The sequence below is a fragment of the Cricetulus griseus genome, chromosome 2 (assembly GCF_003668045.3).
Source record: "Cricetulus griseus strain 17A/GY chromosome 2, alternate assembly CriGri-PICRH-1.0, whole genome shotgun sequence".
In the NCBI taxonomy this organism is placed as follows: Eukaryota; Metazoa; Chordata; class Mammalia; order Rodentia; family Cricetidae; genus Cricetulus; species Cricetulus griseus.
Window position 1 is genome coordinate 23,179,953 of NC_048595.1, and position 23,390 is coordinate 23,203,342.

The following is a 23,390-nucleotide window of genomic DNA, read 5'->3' on the forward strand; positions in this document are numbered from 1 at the left end:
CGAGCTGGAGACCAGGCTGGCCTCGAACTCACAGAGATACGCCTGCCTCTGCCTCCTGAGTGCTGGGATTAAAGGTGTGTGCCACCAATGCCTGGCGGTCAGGCACATCTTAACTGAGCCTCTTCACCTCCTGGAAGTACATATCAGGATACAAACCAGGCCTTGAGACTACTAGAGAAAGGAGATCGAACATAAACTCAATTTGGAGATGGGGAAAAAAAATGCACAAAGAGCATGTAAAATATGCTTTATTGTTCTTTAAAAGGGTTCAGGGTTTGGTTTTAAATCAGGCTTCACACCTTTCAAGAGTCTGACATCTCTCACCATGCCAAACTGGCTTCCGCTAGCAATACTTCATTAAATTCAAAAGAAAAAAGCTTTAATTTTGAGGGGAAAAAAAAAAAAAAAAAGGAGTCCAGTTGTGAGAACAACATTAGTCTTATTTAAAACAAAATGAGGGCTGTTTTCTGTTGCTCTATCCACCCTTCCTCCTCCTCACAGAAGCAGGAGTGTAATTCTACACAGGCAGGACTGATGCTGATGGACACCTGCATGCACACACCCACACAGGAGCACACATGCACACACAAAGATTCTGAGCATGTCAAGTGGAAAAAGTTTTGCTGGCATTGACCAAACCCCTGGAGTCAACAGTTAATCTAAATTTAGAGGGTAGGATATTCTGATCTTGAGTCTATGTTAAAGCAATCTATTGTCATGTTCTGGAATAAGAGAACTTTGGATTGTATCATCACTTTTTTACTTTAAAATTCTAGAAACAACATCAAAAAAGCATTATTTTTCATTTTCTGGGATAAGGCAGGAAGGACTCCAGATTCGAATGTAGTTAAAAGTAGAGCGATTCCAGCAACAGTAAAGGCAGCTCACAAAGCTGCCAGCGTCTGAGGTATCATCAATGAGATGCTGTCCATCCTATTGGCCTAGCCGATACTAACAAAACAGGAAGCTTATGGCTCTGCACAATAAATTTCCACTAGGGCAAGATAATTCTAGGCCTACAGTCAGGGCTGGGGTAGCAGGGCACTGTCAAGTATGGAACATTTAGGTGACGAGGGTGCCCGAGTCCCTGGATACGCCTTTCCACTTGCTTTGTCATTGCAGCCTGGTCAACTGTCTTCTGCAAATAAGGAAGAAACAGCTTTTCTGTATCAGCACATTTAACAGAGAACCCAAAAAATGCTTACCACATGATGCCATGAGCTTAGTCCCCTTTGCTAATCACTTTATTGCTTGCCATTGCCTGTTACAGCCTGTGCATACACACTCACTAGACATTGCTGATTTTGACAATGATTTTTTTTTCCTTTTTAATCTCAGAAGAATAACATGGTAAAGGTGGCTACACTAACATACAGAGAGTAATTTGGAAAATCACCACCACAGACATTTCTCAAGACCAAAATACTGTGAATATTCTGTTGCTCTTCTATTTCTGAAATCAGTCCTAAAATGTTAAGATATTGCTTTTCCATGACACTGTCAGATAGCAAATCAACAGCCCACAATTCTACAGTTGTGGAAATATGTTAACTCTCCTAGACACACTATTGATGGCCTGTAAGTCCTCTCTTCAATAGTTTCTGGGATGCCCACTTGTTCCACTGTTGGGAAAAAGGATTCTACTCTCAGCTAAGTTCCAGGAGACAGACCCTCTTTACGATGTCATTTCCTATCTATTTACCAAAACAAAAGGCTCCTGGCTACCTTTCACACCTAACATCAGGCCAAGGCTGTGAGGAAAAGAAAACTAAGGTGAACACCCACCATCAATAGACTAAAAATCACCTAGATCATACAACGTGTACTGCCTTTTCTTTGCTTGCTTTTTTTTTTTTTTTTTTTGGTGTTTTTTATTGTTTTCCTAAAAGTGCCCAGGTGGGCTTAAGGCTGTCAGACACACGCACATCTACTGCAACAAGGGCTTCTTCTTTCTACTCCATCTACATGTATTGGGGGGGGGGCGCAGGAAGAAAGAGAGAAGATGGGGAAAATCTACCTCCTCCAAATCCCACCACAAGGAGACCTATGTGCCAAGCATAATGGAAGTGTGTTCTCCCCAACAACTGGCTCCACACTGGTTAATATTCTGCTGGTTTTCCTCAGACATCTATTTTGAAAACAGTTTTAAAAACACAGGATATTTTGAAATAATTCAATCCTGGCAGAAATCAAAACTCCGAAACTAGGAGCAAAATCATCTTTCACTAAATTAATCCCTTTTCCTTTCTTTTTTCTTTTCTTAAACATTTTATTCGTGTTATAGAGGGATTTCTTTATCGTTTGCTCTCTTCTCAATCATTAGGAGTTGAGGAGTACTGAATCCATCACTACTTTGATGACACAGGTAAGATTCCAGATTCACATTTCCAGGTACCAAGAGTTCCCTCTAACGCCACGATCCAGTCAGCATTTCTCTACTTCTACTGAACACAGCAATGCCCATTGGTATCTCTGAAGCGTAATCGCATCTTAGGTCGGTATTTCTCCAAGTAAAGCAGCTGTTTGGAATTGAATGCTCCCCTTCTTTTTCTGAAAATACAATAATGGTACATTATCATGTAGCAAAGAACTGCAGGCCTTACTGAAATATACTATTTACTTACGGCATAATGCCTTCTAGCTAGCTCTTCCCAGATGAAAACCTGCATATTCCCCATAACACATCACTTTAAAAAGTTGAGACATTGCCAGCCTTTAATCCTAGCACATGGGAGGCAGAGGCAGTCGGATCTCTGTGAGTTCGAAGCCAGCCTGGTCTATAGAATGAGTTCCAGGACAGCCTCCAAAGCCACAGAGAAACCCTGTCTCCGGGAGGAAAAAAAAAAGTTGGGACATGAACTTGGGTGCCCCCACCCCCTGTCTGTGTAGTCCTGGTTGTCCTGGAAGTTATTCTGTAGACCAGGCTAGCCTCAAATTCAGAGATCTCCTGGCCTCTGCCATCCAAGTTTGGTTAAATTAAAGGCATGTGTTACCACCACCTGGCTAAGAATATGTTTCTTTGGCTATGACTGTAGTTCATTTAAACAGAGCAGCAGGGTTTAATCAAGAACACCTGACTACACTCTTTCCAATTAGTTTAACAGATTCTTCACATCAGAATGAGAAACAAGTAGTTAGTATGGTTTTAAAAACTAAAACTAGAACATAGGAAGGCAAAGCCTCATGGTCCGGACAGACTGGGGTGGCAAACAGTGGGATACCACTGTCTCAGAGCTGAGAGCCATACATTGCACGTCTCCTGTCAGTCTGCTTTTTCCTCTTAATTTTGTTAAAGAAAGGAACAGTATGGCCTACAGTGTCAGAGATCTCAGGTTACTACCATTGTAATTTTTAATGAGAACAGGTCATTCAAGAGTACCAAATGGGAGCTGGAGAGATGGTTCATTGGCTAAGAGCACTCACTGTTCTTCCAGAGGTCCTAGGTTTAATTCCCAGCACCCACATGGCAGCTCATACCATCTCTAGCTCCAGTACCAGGGGATCTGGCATCCTCACAAATATATGCACATGAAATTTAAAAAAAAAGAAAAAAAGAAAAAAGAAAAGAGGACCATGTGATTAATCTGTTCCTCCTCCTTTTTGCCTGCTGGTCATATGGAATCCACTGAAAGCAGCACTGGTCAATCGACTTATTGTCAAGATTCCTAGACAGCCAACCATATACTTTCTTGCCCAAATTTGACATCTATATTAGAAGAACAAATCTTACAAACTTCTGGTACTCTCTGTCACTTGCCTTTACCTTTTTCTCTATTTTCAAAAACTATTTTAAGCCCAAACCATCCAGTTCTTACTTATTCCAAATAACTCTTTTACATAACTTCTTCCTCATGCATAGCCCCACTTGGGGTCTCTGAACATACAACTTCATACTTACTGTCTTATAAACTGAACAGCATCTTCATACTTCATTCCACATTCAATCAACGCAAGTGCAACCAGCACAGGAGCCCTGCAGAGAGAAGGCCATCGTAAGTACCCACAGCCGTGAGAGTCTATAAGAGGTTTTTAACTGAAAGCTTACACGCTACCAATATGACCTTTGTGCTGGAGTGCTAACACAGGTCTTTAATCCTAGCATTTGGAAGACAAGCAGATCTCTGTGAGTTAAGGACAGCCTGGTCAACACAGTGAGTTTTAGGGCAGCCAGGACTATAAAAAAGGAGACTCTGTCTCCAAAACAATTTACAAATAAGGAATGAGAAAAAAAACAAACAAACAAACAAACAAAAAAAAAACTCAAGTTTTTCTCCCCTCCAACTTGGTAGTTTCTTTTCTTCTGAGACAAGGTTTCACTGTGCAGACCAGGCTGGCCTCACACTCACTCACACTCCACAGGCATCCTTGCCTCTCCCTCCCAGCACCACCATACTCAGCTTCTCTATTCCCTCCTGCACTCCCCACCCCGGCCCCAAGAAAGATGTCTCAGAAAGCACATTAATAGGACACCATCTCTGACTACCTGAGACAAGCTGTAGAAATAAAGACACCTAGTAAAGCCTCACACCACCTTTAGTCTTCAAGGGAAGGAAGGAAACTTTGAACCTCTTGAAGAAACCTTGCCATACTAAGTCCTAAGCAAGCTAATGGTCCACGTCACCACCACCTTGAAGGCAATGGTACCTCACAGTTCTGAGTCACAGTGCACATCATAAATTGGCATTTAACCTTCTGTTGATCAAAGTGTTAAAACACTATCTCAAGCAATACTTGGCAAGAAAAAAAAAAAAAAGATGATAAAATTAGTCAATTCTCACTATCCATACATCACTGCTCAAGAGTGTAAACTAACCTTCTGTTAAATCCCCTTTCATTTTGACCCAACCATATATACAAGTACTCTAATCTCTAATGTAAATTTTGCTGCCCACTTAACAACCTAAATCTTTATTTCTTGAAATAGGGCAGGGACCCTCACTACATGCAGTATAGCATTAGAATCAGATCCAGACCCAACACAATTGGCTCTTTTTTTTTTTTTTTAAAGATTTTATTCATTTATTATGTATACAACATTCTGCTTCCATGTGTATCTGCACACCAGAAGAGGGCACCAGATCTCATAATGGTTGGTTGTGAGCCACCATGTGGTTGCTGGAAATTGAACTCAGGAACTCTGGAAGAGCAGTCGGTGCTCTTAACCTCTAAGCCATCTCTCCAGCCCCACAATTGGCTCTTAAGACAGCTTATTACACTGGCATTTGCTCATTTCCTTTCCAACAATTTAGTATCATTTAGTTACTAAATGCAAATTCTATCAAGGTGAAACTTTCCGTTGGCTTACTTAGATACAATAATGAATTTTTAAGAGTTAAAGAGTTTTTACCTTCCCAATCCTGCCACACAATGCACTGCAACACAGCAACCTGGCTCTTCACGAAATTTGGTTTTTAACAGGTTTAGCCAATCATCTACTATTTGATTAGGGGGTGGAGCTCCATCATCAAACGGCCAATCCTGAAAAGAAATGACTTTTTACATTAAACTGGTATGTTCTCAGGGACGAACATCCTAATACAAATGAACTGGAAATATTAGCCAGGGCAGGCAGGCTTAACTGAATTAACATATCACTTAAGCTTATTCTTTTGTTTTTTTCTGAGGTTTCTCTGTGTAGTCTTAGCTACAGGCTAGCCTTGAACTCACAGACAGCTGCCTGCCTCTGCCTCCCAGGTTCTGGGATTAGAGACACGTGCCACCACCACCTGGCTTTGTGTACCTTTTTTTTTTCCCCCTTTTTTTCCCTCCGGTTTTTTCAAGACAGGGTTTCTCTGCAGCTTTGGAACCTGTCCTGGAACTTGCTCTGTAGACAGACCAGGCTGGCCTCAAACTCAGAGATCAGCCTGCCTCTGCCTCCTGAGTGCTGGGATTAAAGGCATGAGCCCGGCTAACTATTTTAAGTATCCTCTTTTCTTTAAGGTCTCATGTAGTCTAAGCTGGCCTTGAACTTGAGGATGAACTTGAATTTCTGATCCTTCCCAATTCCATCTCCCAAATTCTAGGATTATGGGCATGTGATGAAATACCCTTCCCCACTTCTTCCTTTTGGTGATGTGACAGGGTCTCCATATAGTCTTGCTAGTACTTGAACTCTAAAGATCCCTCTTGTTTCCCTATTGCTGGAACTAAAGGTGGAACACAAGCATATCCAGTCTCCCTTTCTGTCTAGCCATCAATCTGAGTTGTCTTTCAGCCCTGCTTGCATTTACCAAACAGCACATTACTGCTTGTCTAATCTTCCTTGATACCCAGGCAAGAGTTCCTAGTAACTCCAACATAAATGGGTAGGAGTCACCACATTTTATGCACTCGTTCCCTCTTCCTAACAGCAAATGTTTGAACCGTCAACTATGCCTCATAATTAAAGGGCTGTCAGTGTTACTAATGATTGCCAGTACAGTTAAACTGTAAACAAGCACCCTAGTGGACGCTTACTTCCTCCAGCACATCCTTAAAGTGCACCTGGATAAGAAACAATACACAGAGCATGCTGCCTTTACTAACAATCAGTTTCTTTCTGTGTGCATGCATTCGTTTTACTTTTTTAGACAGGGTCTCAGTATACAGTCCTGGCTGGTCTGGAATTCCTTACGTAGACCAGGTTGGCTTCGATCTCACAGAGATTCACCTGCCTCTGCCTCCCATTCCCAGCTCTTTTGTTTGTTAAATGTAACTCAGATTGGCTTCCCCTCTCCTCCTGCTTCAGTTTCCCAAGTGTTGGGACTGAAGGCATAGCAAACATAACAGCAGCCTTAAAAAAAAAAAAAAAGCATTAAATAATTTAGAAATATCAGAACCTGCACTAACGATACTGACATCACCAATTATCCCAATTCGCCTATGACTTGCAAGAGCATTTAAACAATTGGAAGGTCTTTATCTGAGGACTATCCTTCTAGAGTGACTCTTTCCAAAGACCTCTTTACTGGGGAACTATAAATAAATCTGTGTGGGAAAAGGTAACCTCATTTTTTTCAAGTTTAAGTTAGACCTTTCATTTTATCAGGCATAGCTATTTAAAACAAAACAGAGAGCCAAACTTAAAGGATGGGAATAAATCCCAGACCTAACATTATCTTCTACAAACTAATTTAGGTTCTGTAGTTCATTCTATTTTATGGTGTTTGCCAAAATCACTGATTCAAAGACCATGGTCAATCCAAAGTTACCTCATGCTGCTCATTAATCATAACAAGGTGATTTCTCATGTGCCTACTAAAGAACACACAAGAGTGAAAAATTAACTTTTATTTAGCTTAATTTCAGAATCTTCTGTTTTTTTGGCCTTGGCCTCCTTCATTGCAACCAATATAGTCCTGAATTTGTAATTTTCCTGCTCAGCTTTCTGCTGGGTCAGAGATGCACCACAGTTCAAAATTTTTAACTCTTTCCTTAAAATACACAGGACTGGACGGACTTGATGGCTCCACAAATGTATACAATAATGGAAATTTTATTTATAAAAGTAAAAAACAAGGCCAGTACATATAAAGTATAGGGTTCACACCCCCTCCAAAAAAAAACCCTGCATAAACCAAGGCACCAGCACACACCTGTGACCCCAGCACTGGGGAAGTAAAAGAAGGACAATCAGTTAAAAGTCATCCTCAACTACATAGTGAGTCTGAGGCCTACCTACAACATCAGGCTGCCTCAAAAAATAACATCACAGGGTTGTATTTTACACATGTATTCTTACCAACAGTTCCAGCCCATGGACTAGAGTATTTTTTTTTAATTTTTTAAGATTTTTTTTTAATTTATTATGCATACAATGTTCTGCCTACATGTATGCCTGCAGGCCAGAAGGGGGCACCAGATCTCATTATAGATGGTTGTGAGCCACCATGTGGTTGCTGGGATTTGAACTCAGGATATCTGGAAGAGCAGTTAGTGCTGTTAACCTCTGAGCCATCTCTCCAGCTCCCTAGAATCTTTGAGAATAGAATACAAGCCAATTGTTCCAATGCCAAGCAGTGAAACAATTTTTTTTAAAAAAACACAATGTTAATGGTAGTTTTAATGTTTTTACTAAAGCAAAAATGAAAAAAGTATGGATCACAGACATAAAATGACTACCTTACCAACAAGGAAATTTATCTGCATCAACTGCCTTCCAAGCTACTAATCAGGTTGGTACCTGAGACCACAGAATCTACCTCTCCTTATTACTTTTCCCCAGCTACTTACAAAAGCTCCAGTTCTCTTCCTACCACATCTCCCTCACAAAGGTTCAAGAGCAATTATTCAGAGAAATGGTAAGAGTTTTTTTTTTTTTTTTTAGCTAGTCCACTCTCTTATTCTCTGTAAACAAACAGCATCATTAACATGCTTGCTCTGTATTTGAACTGAATTGAACTAGCTCTAACCCTACTAGAGCTCTTAAAGAAACCTATCAAAGAGCTACTCTGTACCAGGATGTCTTCTCCCAGCCTTTAGCTTTTTCTCCCGCCTTTTTATCCACAAAATACTAAGTCACTAATCTAGTACTTACAAAAAGGAGAAGATATTTCCATATGAAGTAATTCTGATGGAAATTATTTTATTATATTAAAATTAGTAGGCCAGAAACAAAAGCTGAATACTGCACTAATCTCCAAAATATAAAAATGACAATCTTCACTGGGGGATGAGGGGGGCTCTTGAGACAGGGTCTCACTGTGGTAGCCTTGGCTGGCCTAGAGCTCACTATGTAGACCCAGATGACTTCGAAATCAAAGACAGCCTCCCTTCTGCCTCTTCAGTGCTGGAATTAAAGGCAGGTGCTGCCATACCCACCCTCTTTTTTTTTCTAAAATTTCTTGAGACATGTTTTTTTTTAACTTGGGTTCCAAGGGCCAATCTCAGGTTCTCATGCTTTGACAGAGCACTTCACTCTCTTGAGACATTCCCCAGTCCCCAATTTCCATGTTTTAGAAATAAGTGTGTGCTCAATTTTGCCTTGTTTGTTGAAAATACATTGCAGCTGTAGACTCCAAACACACAATGAATAATGCTGCTTATGTATTAACCCAAAGAAACTCTAGAAGACTGCTATCAAAAGTACCAACTTCATAAATATCAGTGTTTGAAAATGTCTATTTGAAGAAACAAACAAAGACACTGTACACTCACTAGAACGTGGATTCCTTCTTTTTCAACTGGAGCTTTATCATATGTAGCATCACAAACTCGAACCAAAGTTGTCACTCCATACTTCTTAAGTTCCTTTAAAGAAAAACAAGTTATCAAGGAACTTGTTTCTGGGGATCTGAAACCTGGTTTTTAGAAATGTACTATTACAAACTGAAACTACGCAGTATCATTCTTAGGCAAAGCTCAAAACTGATCTCACTGCAGCAATACATAAACATTACACACACTAGCCAGGTGGTGCTGTTGACAACTTTAATGCCAGCACTCGGGACACAGAGGCAGGTGGATCTCTGTGAGTTCGAGGCCAGCCTGGTCTACAGAGTTCATTCCAGGACAGGCTCCAAAAGTTACAGAGAAACCCTGGAGAGGGGAGTTGGGGGGGGGGGGACGGCACGGGGACGGGACGACACCACACATACTCCTTGTGGGAAGAGTCATCTTTCTAAAGGGCAATGTACTAGCAAAGCACAAAACCTTTTAAACATTCATACATACACTGACCTAGAAATTCTATTCTTGGGATTTCACTGAAAGGAGGTAGTAAGAACAGCTTATACAGCATCTTCATTATAGGTAGAACAGAATAGTAAACAGTAGAAATGTTTATTAATGTTCTCCCAAAAAAGAGAATGATTAAGGGAGGGATGATACACCTATATACAGATATTATGACAGCTATAAAGTAACACTAGAGATTGGGGGAATAGCTATAAATATGTGATATGGCCTTATATATATATGTATTTATAAATATACACACATATGGGGGGGGATCTAAAAGCCAGGTATTTAACAACTCAATGTTTTTTATTGTTGTTGCTTTGTTTTTTATTCTTCTAGACAGGGTTTCTTTGTATAACAGCCCTGGCTGTCCTAAAACTCACTCTCTAGACCAGGCTGGCTTTGAACTCTGCCTCCTAAATACTGGGATTTAAGGAGTGCTGCCATGCCCTGCCAATTCAATGTTTTTGATTCATGTTATTTTGCTGGTTTGTTTGGATTTTGTTGTTTGTTTTTCAAGACAGGATTCATCTGTATAACAGCCCTAGCTGTAATGGAACTGCCTTTGTAGACCAGGCTTGCTTCAAACTCACAGATCGGCCCCTCTCAGCCTCCTGAGTGCGGGATTAACACCATGCCTAACTTTTATTTTGCTTTTCTGTATGTTTTCGGTTGGTTTTTATTTTTAAGAGACAGGATTTCTCTATGTAGCCTTGGTTGTCCTGGAACTTGCTCGGTAGACCAGGCTGGCCTCGAACTCAGAGGTCCGCCTGCCTCTGCCTTCCAAGTGCTGTATGTTTTGGGTTTTGTGTGATAAGCATTCATTGCTTTTTTAAAGAGCAAGTTTAATTTTGAAATTGGAAGAAACGGTGATTTTAAAAGAGCTAGTACACAATTACACCCAAATGCCTTCCTCCTTTAAACAGAAAATACAGGCCAGGAATGGCTCTCCAGAGGCAAAGGCAGGAAGATCTCTATGAGTTCAATATCAGACAGAATCATAATATATTGAGACTCTGCCTTAAAATATTTTTTACATTTATTCATTTTTGTGTATCTGTGCTTGTGAACATACTATAGTGCACACTTGGAGATCCCAAGACAATTTTAAAATTCTAGCTCTCGACTTGTACCGTATGAGTTTGGTGGTCATTAAAGATTGGTGGTAAGTGTCTTTACCCACTGAACCACCTCACCAGCTCCCAGCTAAAAATCAAAAAAAAAAAAAAAAAAAAAAAAAAAGAATTTCAGGGGGGCCTAGAGACACAGACCTGTAATCTTTGCTACCTAGATGGCTAGACAGAAGGATCACAAGTTCAAGGCCCACCTGAGCTATGAGATTAAATTAAGGCCAGGCTTCAAAATTTAGTGAGTATATAAAAATAAAAAATAAAATTAGGGGCTCCACAGCTAGAGCATTGGCTGTTCTTCCAGAACAGTTGGGTTCAATTCCCAGCACAAATATGGCAGCTCACAATTGTAACTCTAGTTCCAGGAGATTCAACACTCTCACAGCAAAATACATGCAAGCAAAACACCAATAAAGTAAATAAATAACTTTAAAAGTTTCAAAAAAAAATAATAAGGGCTGGAGAGATGGCTCAGAGGTCAAGAGCACTGACTGTTCTTCCAAAGGACCCGGGTTCAATTCCCAGCACCCATATGGCAGCTCACAACTGTCTGTGACTCCAGTTCCAGGGGATCCAACATCCTCACACAGAAGGCAAAACACCAATTCATATAAAATAAATATAAATTACTAAAAAAAAAAAAAAAAAAAAAAAAAAAAAAGCTGGGTGGTAGTGGCGAATGCCTGTAGTTCCAGCACTTGGGAGGCAGAGGCAGGCATATCTCTGTGAGTTCAAGGCCAGCCTGGTCTACAACAGCTAGTTCCAGGACAGCCTTCAAAGCCACAGAGAAACCCAGTCTCGAAAAACCAAAAAAACTAAAATAAAATAAAAAGGATGGGGGACATAGCTCATTGGCAGTGTGCTTGCTTGTCAGGCATGCATGAAGTACTGAGTTCCATTTCCAATAACACTGAAGTAGGTACGGCAAAGGTCTCAAAATACATGTGCTGGGGATATGTGTAAGTCAGTGGTGAAGTTCATGGCAAGCCTGCACAGGAACCCGGGTTAAATGCACAGTACCATAAAAAAGGGTGTGGGGAGTTAAAATGACTTTCAGGGTTATCACTGGTCAGAAAATGGTGTTACAACTTTTTTACAAGAAAAATCTATTTGGCATCAGCTTTGCCCCCCATAAAATGAGAGTCCCAGCTGCTCTATTCCCTAACACATCAACAGATTTCACATTTGATGACACAATCTATAAAAGATTAAAAACTTTACATTTAAATATTTGCTAAAGTCTCTTCATTACCAAAAAGGGGGACAAATGAGACTGTTCTCCTACCTATGAGCACTTCCTTCCCCAAGTTTCTGGGTTCCTGTATTGTGATAACTACTGTTATTAAATAGTTTGGGGTATCTTTTAACTGAGATCTGAAGTATAACATGAGTTTTTTTTTTAATTATTACTTTTAATTCAGTGTGCATGAGACACATGTGTTTGTTATAGCATGCATGTGTGAGGAGGTCAGGAAACAACTTAGGGGATCAGTTATCATAGTCAAGGATTGAACTAAGACTGTCACACTTGACAGCTGGCTTCTTTACCTGAGTGTAAGTATGACAGGCTTATGTGGCAGTTCTACCAAATACAATGAGCCACTGAAGCTGAGTGGTATTATCTGTAAGAGGGAGGGAACAAGAGTGCCTGTATCAAATAGAATTTTTGTACCTTGACCTTAAAAACAAACAGTGCTCAGTGCTTACTACAATGCTGAGTACATACTGTGCTCAACAAATGTACTAGTGAATCTATAATATCCCTAAATTTCATAAATATTCTTCAGTAACAATTCAACCCAATGCAAACTATGAAAGGGTAAACATTATAGTTAGATGACACAATTTTATGTTAATTTTAATAAGATTTTAGCTATAATCAATCCCAAAAGTAGACAGATTATGCTATAATCTTACCTCTGTGAACTTGTTGAGAGTAGCATTGGTAGGGTTGTGAGTTATCAGAAAACGCATGTTCTCATAAGAGATTTCCACAGGGGCTGGACGGTTCATTATGGCAAATAAAAAGTGTGAGCGTGCGTGTGTGAGTGTGGAGGGGAAAATGGGGGGTGGGGCGGTCAATAAATCTTGAAATGTTTCTCAGCAGAAAACATTAAAAAGACCACTAAAATGCCTATTATTGATCACTATTTTTCTCTATTCAACTTGTTTACTCCTTATGAAGCTTCTCTCTTCAACACAGGCAGAAGTATTCAGAATCCACTTGAATCCAAATTCAGCTTGGGTCTCAATGTCTGCAGATGGATACCTTCAGCCTCCAAAAAATCCAACTACATACAAAATTTAAGCAGCCTTTAAACTACATTTAGGCACTAGTGAGACAAGTTAAAAGTGTAGGTTCTTTTCCACTTTTGTTTACTTGATGCTTAATTTTACTGGAGTCATTAAAAGAAATATGCTTGCAATTAAAAAAAAAAAAAAAAAAAAAAAGCCTACTACTTCTGAGGCCAGTCTCGGTGTCCAGAGTCTTCAAGGCAATGTTAATTATGGCACATATATCCCCCAAGCTCACTTGTCAGCGAAAACGCTGTGCTGAGCCTGGCAGAAGTCTGCCCGCACACTCAGAATCGCCATAAATGTGCAACGTATATTCCAACGGAAAACCTGGGGGAGAAAAGCATACGTAAAAGGAAATGAGATTAAGAACAAAGTAAACATGAAGTCTTAAGTAAGAATACATTCTCTAAGAGCCCAAGATAAGTCAAAGTCACCGTGCTAAATGACAGCCACCTATGAAGATTAGGAGAAGGTGCATACATAACGAGTCTTAAACATGTCTTTTCACAACTGGTTCAATACAGTTTGTGTGAGAAAAAATTATCTCTAACTCATTTTTCAATGTTTAGAGATCTCAGAAATTTATTCAAATCATAAATTACTTAAAAACTTTCCATGGACTCTAACTGCTGAGCTCACAAAAATACTATTTTTCTGCTTTTGATAGATAGATGTTTCACATATATTCTTTGTTTACATATCTATCTGTAAATAGGCTGAGGACATTTAACAAAATTCTACTTCAAAGATTTGACTTTATTAAAATTTTAAGTGTCGCCCCCCCTCCCCAATTATGACATGGATCCATTAAGCATGGTGGATTTTTTTAAATTTTAGGGCTGGATCTATAACTCAGCTGGTAGAGTGCTTGCCTAGTTTGACCACCAGCATCTTATAAACTGGGTGTGGTGGCACATGTCTAGTAATCCTACCACCTGAAAGTAGAAACACAGAGATCAGAAATTCCAGTCATTCTCAACTTCATAGCAAGTTCAAGGCCAGCCTGGGTTTTACACTCTACTCACTCACTCACTCTCACACTCACTCTCTCCCTCCCTCTCCAAATAGCTTTTATATAAAACGAAAAGTAAAAGGATTTACCTCAAGTCACATAATGAATTAATTGAGCCTCAATTTAAAGTCTTCTATTGACTATTGGTTACTAGGTTTTAATTTATCACTATTGCCTGTTGACTCCACTCATGTACAAGCCCATCCTCTTGTTTCTAGTCCAGTTTACCCTTTTTACTATTTTTCATATCACTGCCTCAAGATTACAAAATCAGCCAAGCACGGCACAGTACTTGTAATCTCAGCTCTCAGGATGCTGAGACAGGGAAATGCCAATTTTAGGCCAACCTTGATTAGACAGCTACACAGTGAGATCCTGTATCAAAAACAATGTAGGAAACATACACCTTTAATCCCAGTACTTGGGAAGCAGAGGCCGGTAGATTTTTATATGATTGAGGCCAGCCTAGTCTACAAAGTGAGTTCTAGGCCAGCCAGGGTTATATATAGTAAGACTCTATCTAAGAAAAATAAACAACAATAATTTTAGGACTGGAGAGATGGCTCAGTGGTTAAAAGAGTATACTGCTCTTGAAAAGGACCAATTTATAACTCCCTATGAGTCCAGTTCCAGAGAAATCCAAACCCTCTGGCCCGAAAGCGCACCTGCATTCATATGTGCATAGCCAGCACACATGTACACAAATAGAACTAAAAGTAATAATAAAAGTAATCTTTCAAAAAATAATTTTATAGCTGCATGCTATAAAATGGTGCATGCATGCCTTTAATCCCAGCATTCAGGAGGCAGAGGCAGACCTCGATCTCTGAGTTCAAGGCTAGCCTGGTCTACAAAGATAGTTCCAGGACAGCCAAGGCTCTACAGAGAAACCATGTCTAGAAAAAAAAAATTAAGATTATTAGATTTATTGACTTTTACGTGTATGGGTATTTTGCATGTCTTTATAGTATATACATGTAATGCCTATGGCTACCAGAAGAGGGCCTAGAACTGGAGTTACAGATAGCTGTGAGCCACCTAGTGGGTGCTGGGGACCTGAGCAGCTAGTGCTCTTAAACAAGCACTGAGCCATCATCTCCCCAGCCCTTAAAAAAATAATTTTGGGAAAAAGACAGAGGAGCTCTGAAGATGGAGAAATGTTTCAGTGGTTAAGAGGACTTGTGGTTTTACAGAGGGCCTGGGTTTATTTCCAGCACCCACATGGCAACTAATAACTGTCTGTGGCTCTGGTTCTATCTAGAGGATCCAACACCTTCTTCTGGCCTCTGAAGCCTCTTGCACGCATGTTACGCACAGCTATACATGAAAGCAAAACACCCACAATCATTTAAAACACAAAGAAAGTATAAGCTATCTGAAGGTCAGTGGTTCCCAGGGTATTCTTCTCTCCAAATATTACTAAATCACAAGTAAGTCAGAGAAGTAGCAGAATTCTTAATTTTATTTTAGTCCTGCTGCTTTGTAAACAGTTTAATGTTTCGTTACATTAAGTCAGATGGCAAGTTCCTCTGGAAACAGGGACATGGTCTAAGTTCTTTTTCTTGCATTATCTATAAGTCACCAATAATAAAATGCTTTTTGATGTTTCAGGGCTAAAAATATAGCCCAGAGGTAGCATGACTGCCTGACAAGCATAAAACCCTGGGTTTGATATCCCAGCCCTGCAAAAATTAAAATAATACTGTAAATTCCAATACTTGGGAAGCAGAAGCATCATCAAGTTCCAGGCCAGTCAGGACTACATTTTTAGACTTTGTCTCAAAAAAAAAAAAAAAAAGTCTCGAAAAAAAGGCTGAATATGACCAGATTTTTAAAAATTATGAAAGATATGAAAGATATACTGGAACAAGACACTGAATGAAGAAAGTGAAATACAGAGAACTTAGAACTACAAACTTTCAAACATCTTTTACTCTCACATTTTTATTTTCTTATATTCTTATAAGTGGCATTATTTATAATATTACCATGGACACAAAACTAAAACATTCCTAAAATATGGCCCAGCCTGGTGGTACACACTTTTAGAACCAGCACAGCAGAGGCAGAGGCAACCACAAAACAAATTCCTGGCCAGCCAAGACTACAGAGTGAGATCTTGTCTTAAAAAAAAAGGTAGAGCCATGCAGTGGCAGCTCACAGCTTTTAATGCCAGCACTTGGGAAGCAGAGGCAGGAGGATTTCTTGAGTTGGAGGCCAGCCTGGTGTACAGGGCAAGTTCCAGGACAACCAGGACTATACAGTGAAACTGTCTCAGGGGGGAAAAAAAACGGGGGAGGGGGGTGTCACAAGTTAAGTCCAGCCAGGTCTACATAGCAAGTTCCAGGACAACCAGGACTACATAGAGAGACAATGTCTCAAAAATAACAACAAAAAACAAATTAGGAAAAACAAAACTGCCTATGACTACTCTTATAACTCTCAATTCTAACTGTAACCTCAAACACAGGCACCTGAAGTTACACCAGACATTTTACAGGACACTCCTTGTGCAGCCAAGGATCCTTATCGAAAAGGTAGGAGAAATGCAGAGATAAACTATTCTGACCTTTTAAAAACTCAAGATCGTGTTCAAATAGGTTAAATGTTTTAAGACCAACACTATTAATTAGGAACAAATCAAGACAAGAGCCTAGCTCTCCTTACTCCTTAGTTATTTTTTTTTCCTTCCATTTTGGATGCACCCACATTTTCTTCAAGTCCCATTCTCTGCATGCAAGGCTAACTTCTCTTCAAGTATCTGCAACTGTTGACTTCTGTGAGGAAAAGATTACAAGAAACTACTCAAAAACAATGGTTTGCATACAGTGCACAGCAAAACACTTGGAAATTCTAACCTGCATTTGAATCCTTTGGTTCAATGTTATCACAGCTAATGTGTATCAGCTGAATAGAGGCAGTAAAAGGCTTGTATTGTAGTGGCAGCCAGATTTAAAAGCTTACAGTCCTAGCATTAGATTTTCTACCTAGTCTCCAGTATTTGTCTGCTGAGCAAACAAAACAAGCTTTATCCCAACTTATTCCTCCCACTTCATTTTGGAAGAACCATTTCCAGGGATAATGATAACTTTTTATTAGATTTTTCAATTCTTAAACTGAAGCACTCCAACAACAGAATTTCTGCCAAAAGAAACAGTATGTTCTATCAAAATTAACAGGCACATGATAAAAGCAAGTTTCTGTCCCACCCCTTCTCCCAAGAGTCCAACTACACATCAACAGTACAAGTTTTGCATCTAACATTTCAGTTGAATTAATGTTAACTGCAGTTGACACTCAAATGCAAAGGAAACCTGTTTTCAAAACAAAAAACAAAATCTCCACCATAGTCTACCACAGCTAGAATGCTCAACAGTTGAAGAATGTAGCATTCACTTCCCAGCACCCATGTCAAACGGCTCACAACAAAATTGGCATCTAAGAGCACTTTCACACCGGCATATACCTCCATAGACATACACACATGGTGTAAAAAACAAAACAAAACAAAAAAACCAGAAAGTTGTTGTATTTGGCACAATTCCATATTTTATGTAGTATTTTAATTTCAGAAGAATACATCTTCAGAGAATTGAAAAGAATAGTCTTGCAACAGAAATCCCTGTAATCTAAGCCAAAGGCTAGAAAGAACAGATAGAGTGGAGGGAAAGGAAGTAGTGTTTGGAAGTACAGGCAAGCAAGCAGAGTCCTAACTAGCTGAGACAGTATGGAGACTACTTAAAGCTCTGAGGGTTGTGGCATAAGCCTTTAGCCCAACACTTGGTAGGCAGAGGCTGGTTGAGTTCTCGAGGCCAGCGTGGTCTACAGAGTGAGTTCCAGGACAGGCTCCAAAGCTACAAAGAAACTCTGTCTCAAAAACAAATAAGAGTTTAAATCCTGTTGTCAGTATTCTACTGCTTGTACCTAACTGAAAATATACAGTCAACATGTATGAAATAACCATCGTTTAATCAGAGTGGATTTATGTATGTTTTTTTGGGAAAAAGGGCTGCTCTGGAACTCACTCTGTTGACCAGACTGGCCTCGAACTCAAGTGTTCCACCTGCCTCTGCCTTTCAAGTGCTAGGATTAAAGGCATGTGCCTCCACCGTCCAGCTGCAGAATATATTCTTAAAATGGAGAATTAGGCAAAGGTTAAGGACAAAATGGATCTGTATAATAAACAAATAGGTAAAGATAGATGAAAGACACTATTAGCAAACCCAATTTAAAGATGCATGGCAGAGTAAATGGTAGGTATGGTTTTAGAAATGCATTTGTGCACTTTCATAACCATGGACTATCTGAAAGGTTACAAAGATAAAAAGGTATGGTTTCCTGGAGGCAGAGAAAGGGTGGGGAGGGGCTAAAGGCTAATTTGCTTATCTTAACATACACCTTTTGAATGGTTTTAGCTTTTCCATGTAATACAACTTATCTTTTTAAAAAATTCTAGAGTGATAAAGAAACCCTAAATGACTTAAATTTATGTTCCAAACACAGCTATAATAATCACAGGGTTAGAAAAGGCCTCCAGAGACTCAGGCAAGCCTATAATGACTACAGTTCTAGGAAGACAGTTTTCATATTTGTTAAAGACTCAGCAAACTTCATGTCATGCCTCAGCAACTACAGTCCTGCTCAAATGTGAATACAGCAATTCAAAGGCATGAGAGACCAGCCCTATTTAATTTGATCCAATCTTACTAACATCAATCCACCCCCATCAAGCTTTCCACCTCTTTCAGCTCCAAATTAAGTCATATAAGCCTCTAATGTGATGACCTATGCCAGTATTCACCAAATTAAAACAGCTATTAGAATATAAACGCATAATAAAAGAATTCTAGACAGAAATAAATAGAACCTAAACCCCAGTCTAAAAAACAAGTTTATGTACTGTTACTTTTCTTAACAGAAATTCTACAGGAAGCCATACAAATGAGTCTGATTAGTCTCTATGATCAGGCAACTTAAAGCCAAATGTGTATACACAGCCAAAAACTTGCAACATTTCCCCTACAACAAATCCATCTTACATGAACAAAAACATCTTTATTTCCCATTAAAATAAATACAACTGAACTAATCTGAATTTATCCAGATAAGCTAAACTTTGTGACTGTCTAGATAATATATTAATTTAAATATCTACTAGATATATACTATGTCAAATACTCTTAAGGCAAAAAGCAATTAACAACAATAAAAATTTCTATTGGGATGAATTTTATATGTAAGTGGGTCCCCCTCAAAAAAAAAAAAAGATAAATACAATGCCATTCCTTTGAGAAAAATGCAAAGTAAAACAACTTATAGTTCCAGAAGATACCAGGATTCCAGTTTTTTTTTTTTTAAAAGGGATTTGCTAGAAAAATGACATTTTAACCAAGCCAAGAGCGTGTGAGCCAACTAGATACTCAGAGCATTTTAGACAAGCAGATAAGCTGTAGTTACAATTATAAAGAACATGCTTGGGTGTTCCAGGAAAAGCAGGAGGGCAAGTGCTACTGGAAAAGAGGACAAAGAAATGCAGAGTCAGAGTGAGAAACTTATAGGATCCATAAATAAGGTTTTGGCTTTCAGAGAACAATGACCCACAAATGAAGCCTATTAACGGTTTCATTCAAAAATGACAATTTGTTTTAAATAAGCAATCACTCCAGCTGCTTTATGGGTAGAAGCAAAGATGGGTGAGATGACTTACTGCTACAATCTAGGAGATAAGGTAGCTTAGAGCAAGACAGTAACAATCCAGAGAATAAGATAAAACAGTTTTCAGATACACTATAAAGTAGAACCTAGAAGGCTGTGTCCACAAACTGGATATTGAAGGTAAAAGTCAAAGCTCTGAGTAACTGTAAAACTCATAGGTACCTATTCAGACTAGAGACCAAAATCATCTTGACCATCACAAATAGGGAGACTATTAAGTGAAATACACTGTACTGTTTTATTGAGAAAGCTTCTGAAGGCACATAATCTGAAGACAACTCATCTTTACCAATTAAAATGCATCTCATTTAGTTAACTAGTCTCAAACTGAAATTGCTCATTTTCCTGACTGACCCAGCTGACACTGCTCTCTCTCTCCAGCTTGGGTCACCACCTACCTTGCTTTATCCTCTAGTGCTACATTTATCAAACAAAAACTGGGGGCACAGCTTCTTGAAACTTAGAAGATCCATATTAATTTCCCTCCTTCCACTGACTGATCCTAGACAGTAGATGGAGTATCCTGTTTTACAAAGCAGGAGCCAAAATATCTGTAAATAAGATAAAAATAGCAGGACAGCTTCTTCAACTCGTTAAAGAAAACAAGTCTCAAGAGTTTCAGAGTTACTTCTTACTTATTTCCACTCCTGCACTTCCTCCTTGAGAAGGGAACTTGAGAATGAAGTTCCAGTACAGAAATCAATAATCCAGTCTATAAAAAGCAGCTATGACCTTGATGGTAGGAAATGTCTTAACATTTCAGAATCAGCACAGACACATGGCCTGCCACTCAAAATGGAAAGGAAAGCAATTCAACAACCAACCACACCTGCTTCTGAGAACACTGACAGCTGCTCACTCACATCCAGTGGGCCCTGTTTCCACCTAAATGAAAAGGGAATGATTTTCAAATTTGTATCCTGATTAGAAAATTCCCCTTTTTAGTAATATATTCCTCTACAAATAGCTTTAAGACAAGTACTGTATTTAAACCACATTTGAAAATGTATTTTTCAACTGCACAATGAATTTTTTCCTCTAAAGATTAGCATTTATCCAGATGAATCCCTTTCCTAAGATGTCATTTTTTTTCTCTCATAAATAAAATTTATCTGGGCCTGGTGGCACATGCCTTTAATCCCAGCACTCAGAGGCAAAGGCAGTATGACCACCATAAACTGGAAAGCCAACCTGGGTTGTCCAGGCCAACCTGAACTACAGAATGAGACTTTCAAAACACAAAACAGAGGCTGGAGAGATGACTTGTACATTAAGAGTTTTTACTGCTCCTGCCGAAAAACCCAACATCAGTTCCCGGTACCCACACTGGGTAGAGTTCACAACCACCTGTGACCCCAGCTTCAGGGAAACCAACACCTGTGGCCTCTGTAGCCACCTGCACTCATTCTCTCTTACACACACACACAATTTTAAATAATAATCAGCATCTTTTTTTAAAACATAAAAAAGCACATAAAACAAAAAAAAAGCAACACAATTGCGAGTATTATGGTCAATTTTTATTTTTTCTTTAAAAAAATTAATTATACTAGTTAATAACATGAAAAGACCTAACAGTATAATCCTAATATTAGGTGCTGATCTAATTGCTTTCAGTTAATCTTTTAAAAATTAAACAGCTGGGTCAGAGGGTGGTGTGTACTCAGGAGGCAGAAGCAGGATAATCTCTTGAGTTTAAGGCCAGTCTGGTCTCCAGAGTGAGTTCCAGGACAGCCAGGGTTACAGAGAAACTGTCTCAATAAGTAAATAAATAAATAAATAAATAAATAAAAATAAGCTGCTGTTAAATTGATTCCATTCATCCATACTTTCATTTAAAAGGAAAGCATCAAGACCAACCTTTCTATGGGCTCTATGCTTAAAGACTAGTTATTAGCATTTGAACTATTATAATTATGCTCATTCTTTTTCTTTCTTTTTTTTTGATTTTGAGACAGGGTTGCTCATTCTTTTTCTAAACAACTGTGGTAACCTCATGCAGTAAGAGCTACCTCCAATTAGTTGCTCTGCCACAAAATTAACATAATATTTGTTTTTCTTGGAGGCAGAGGCAGGCGGATCTCTGAGTTTACGACCAGCCTGGTCTACAAAAACTAGTTCCAGGACAGCCTCCAAAGCCACAGAGAAACCCTGCTTCGAAACTGCCCTCCCCCCCCAAAAAATTTGTTTTTCTTGTTCTATCTTTATTTCTTTAATCTCACGAGACTCAATAGTTTTCCTGGGAAACAATTTAAATCTTAATCATTTTAATTCAGTTTTCAACTTCACCATACACATATTAATCCAAAACCTGCTTACTGAGTTGATTATTTCATTAACAGATACTCGGGAAAGCTCAGGGTATTATTCTGTAGTAGAAGCACTTGCCTAGTGTGCTCAAGGCCTTGGGTTCAGTCTCCAGAACCAAAAATCTAAACCAAACCAATTAACGAACACACCCAAATCCTGACTTTCAAAATGTAATAGTTTTAATAAAGCAAGTTCAGAAGCAAAATCCCCAAAGACACCTGGCTTCTGCCTGTCAACACCCCTTTGAAATGTTTCCTAGGCTGCCATCAGGACAGTTGAAATGACTGAGCAGCTGCAAGCTCCCTGAGGTTGCAAAACAGACATTTGGAAAAGGTTATTTGAATCACCTTTCAAAATAACCCACAGCACAGGAGCAGCATGCAAAGCAAAAACCCAAAGGCCCTCTGGAAGAACAGTCAGTGCTCTTAACCGCTGAGCCTGACTGTTCTTCCAGAGGTCCTGAGTTCAATTCCCAGCAACCACATGGTGGCTCACAATTGCCTTGAATGAGATCTGGTGCCCTCTGCCTGCATGCAGGCAGAAGACTGTATACATAATTAAAAAAAAAACAAAACAAACAAACAAACAAAAAACCACTTTGTCCAGTATCTACCCCGAAAAGGAGGGAGAGATGTTCTCTATGTTCAGGATACCAAATAAGACATTCCAAAACCCATCTTGTTAGCATAAGGTCCATTTTTTGTCTACATTTCAATGAAAACTGGTTGTTACACTTCACATCCTCTATGCTTGTCTTTATGAACCACATTTCACAGTCATCTGTGTCTGCAGGTCTCTTTAAATAAGTTATCTCATCACTGGCTGTCCAATAATGGCATCTTTATTTTCACTAAACCAGAAATATTTCCAATTAGAAAAAACTCCCAATGAAAATAGTGTATATTATGTATGAATGTCAAGTAAACTGGAGAAATCACTGATATCTTTGCCAAGAGTCTTTTGTTGCCACTTAGTTTAAAATGGGCTCTAATTTAAGAACATAAAGTCAAATCTTTCTTGACCTCTTCTTCCAAATGCTTCCTCCATCTGTAAGACCCCATCACTCCTGAATGATACTAAAATGCAGGCATCAGTACAGCTATGAGCACACCACATACACCCTACTCAGATCAAGCTCCCACAAGATCAAGGTAGGCAAAAAATACTTGATGAGAATTAAATTTTCATGTTAACACTATATAGATTAGGAAAAGTGTGAAAAGGAAAGAGGAGCAAGACTTCTAAAGAAAGCCAGCAAAGGTACCTAC

At 39.1% G+C, this 23,390-nt stretch overlaps 1 protein-coding gene across 2 annotated transcripts in view; it reads right to left on the bottom strand.

Annotated features, from left to right (window-relative positions):
* Positions 1 to 232: 232 nt before the first annotated feature.
* The window catches only part of Ptp4a2 (protein tyrosine phosphatase 4A2), a 29,710-nt gene continuing 6,552 nt past the window's right edge, over positions 233 to 23,390 (bottom strand). The window contains exons 2-6 of one of the 2 annotated variants that reach the window (XM_027399405.2): positions 12,705 to 13,412; positions 9,136 to 9,228; positions 5,348 to 5,478; positions 3,899 to 3,973; positions 233 to 2,550 (exon numbers count right to left, since the gene is read on the bottom strand). In XM_027399405.2, the coding sequence (XP_027255206.1) occupies positions 2,442 to 2,550; positions 3,899 to 3,973; positions 5,348 to 5,478; positions 9,136 to 9,228; positions 12,705 to 12,800 (504 nt within the window). In that variant the 5' untranslated portion in view covers positions 12,801 to 13,412 and the 3' untranslated portion in view covers positions 233 to 2,441. The remainder of the gene's footprint in view (positions 2,551 to 3,898; positions 3,974 to 5,347; positions 5,479 to 9,135; positions 9,229 to 12,704; positions 13,413 to 23,390) is intronic. The other variant, XM_027399404.2, reaches the window with a different exon arrangement.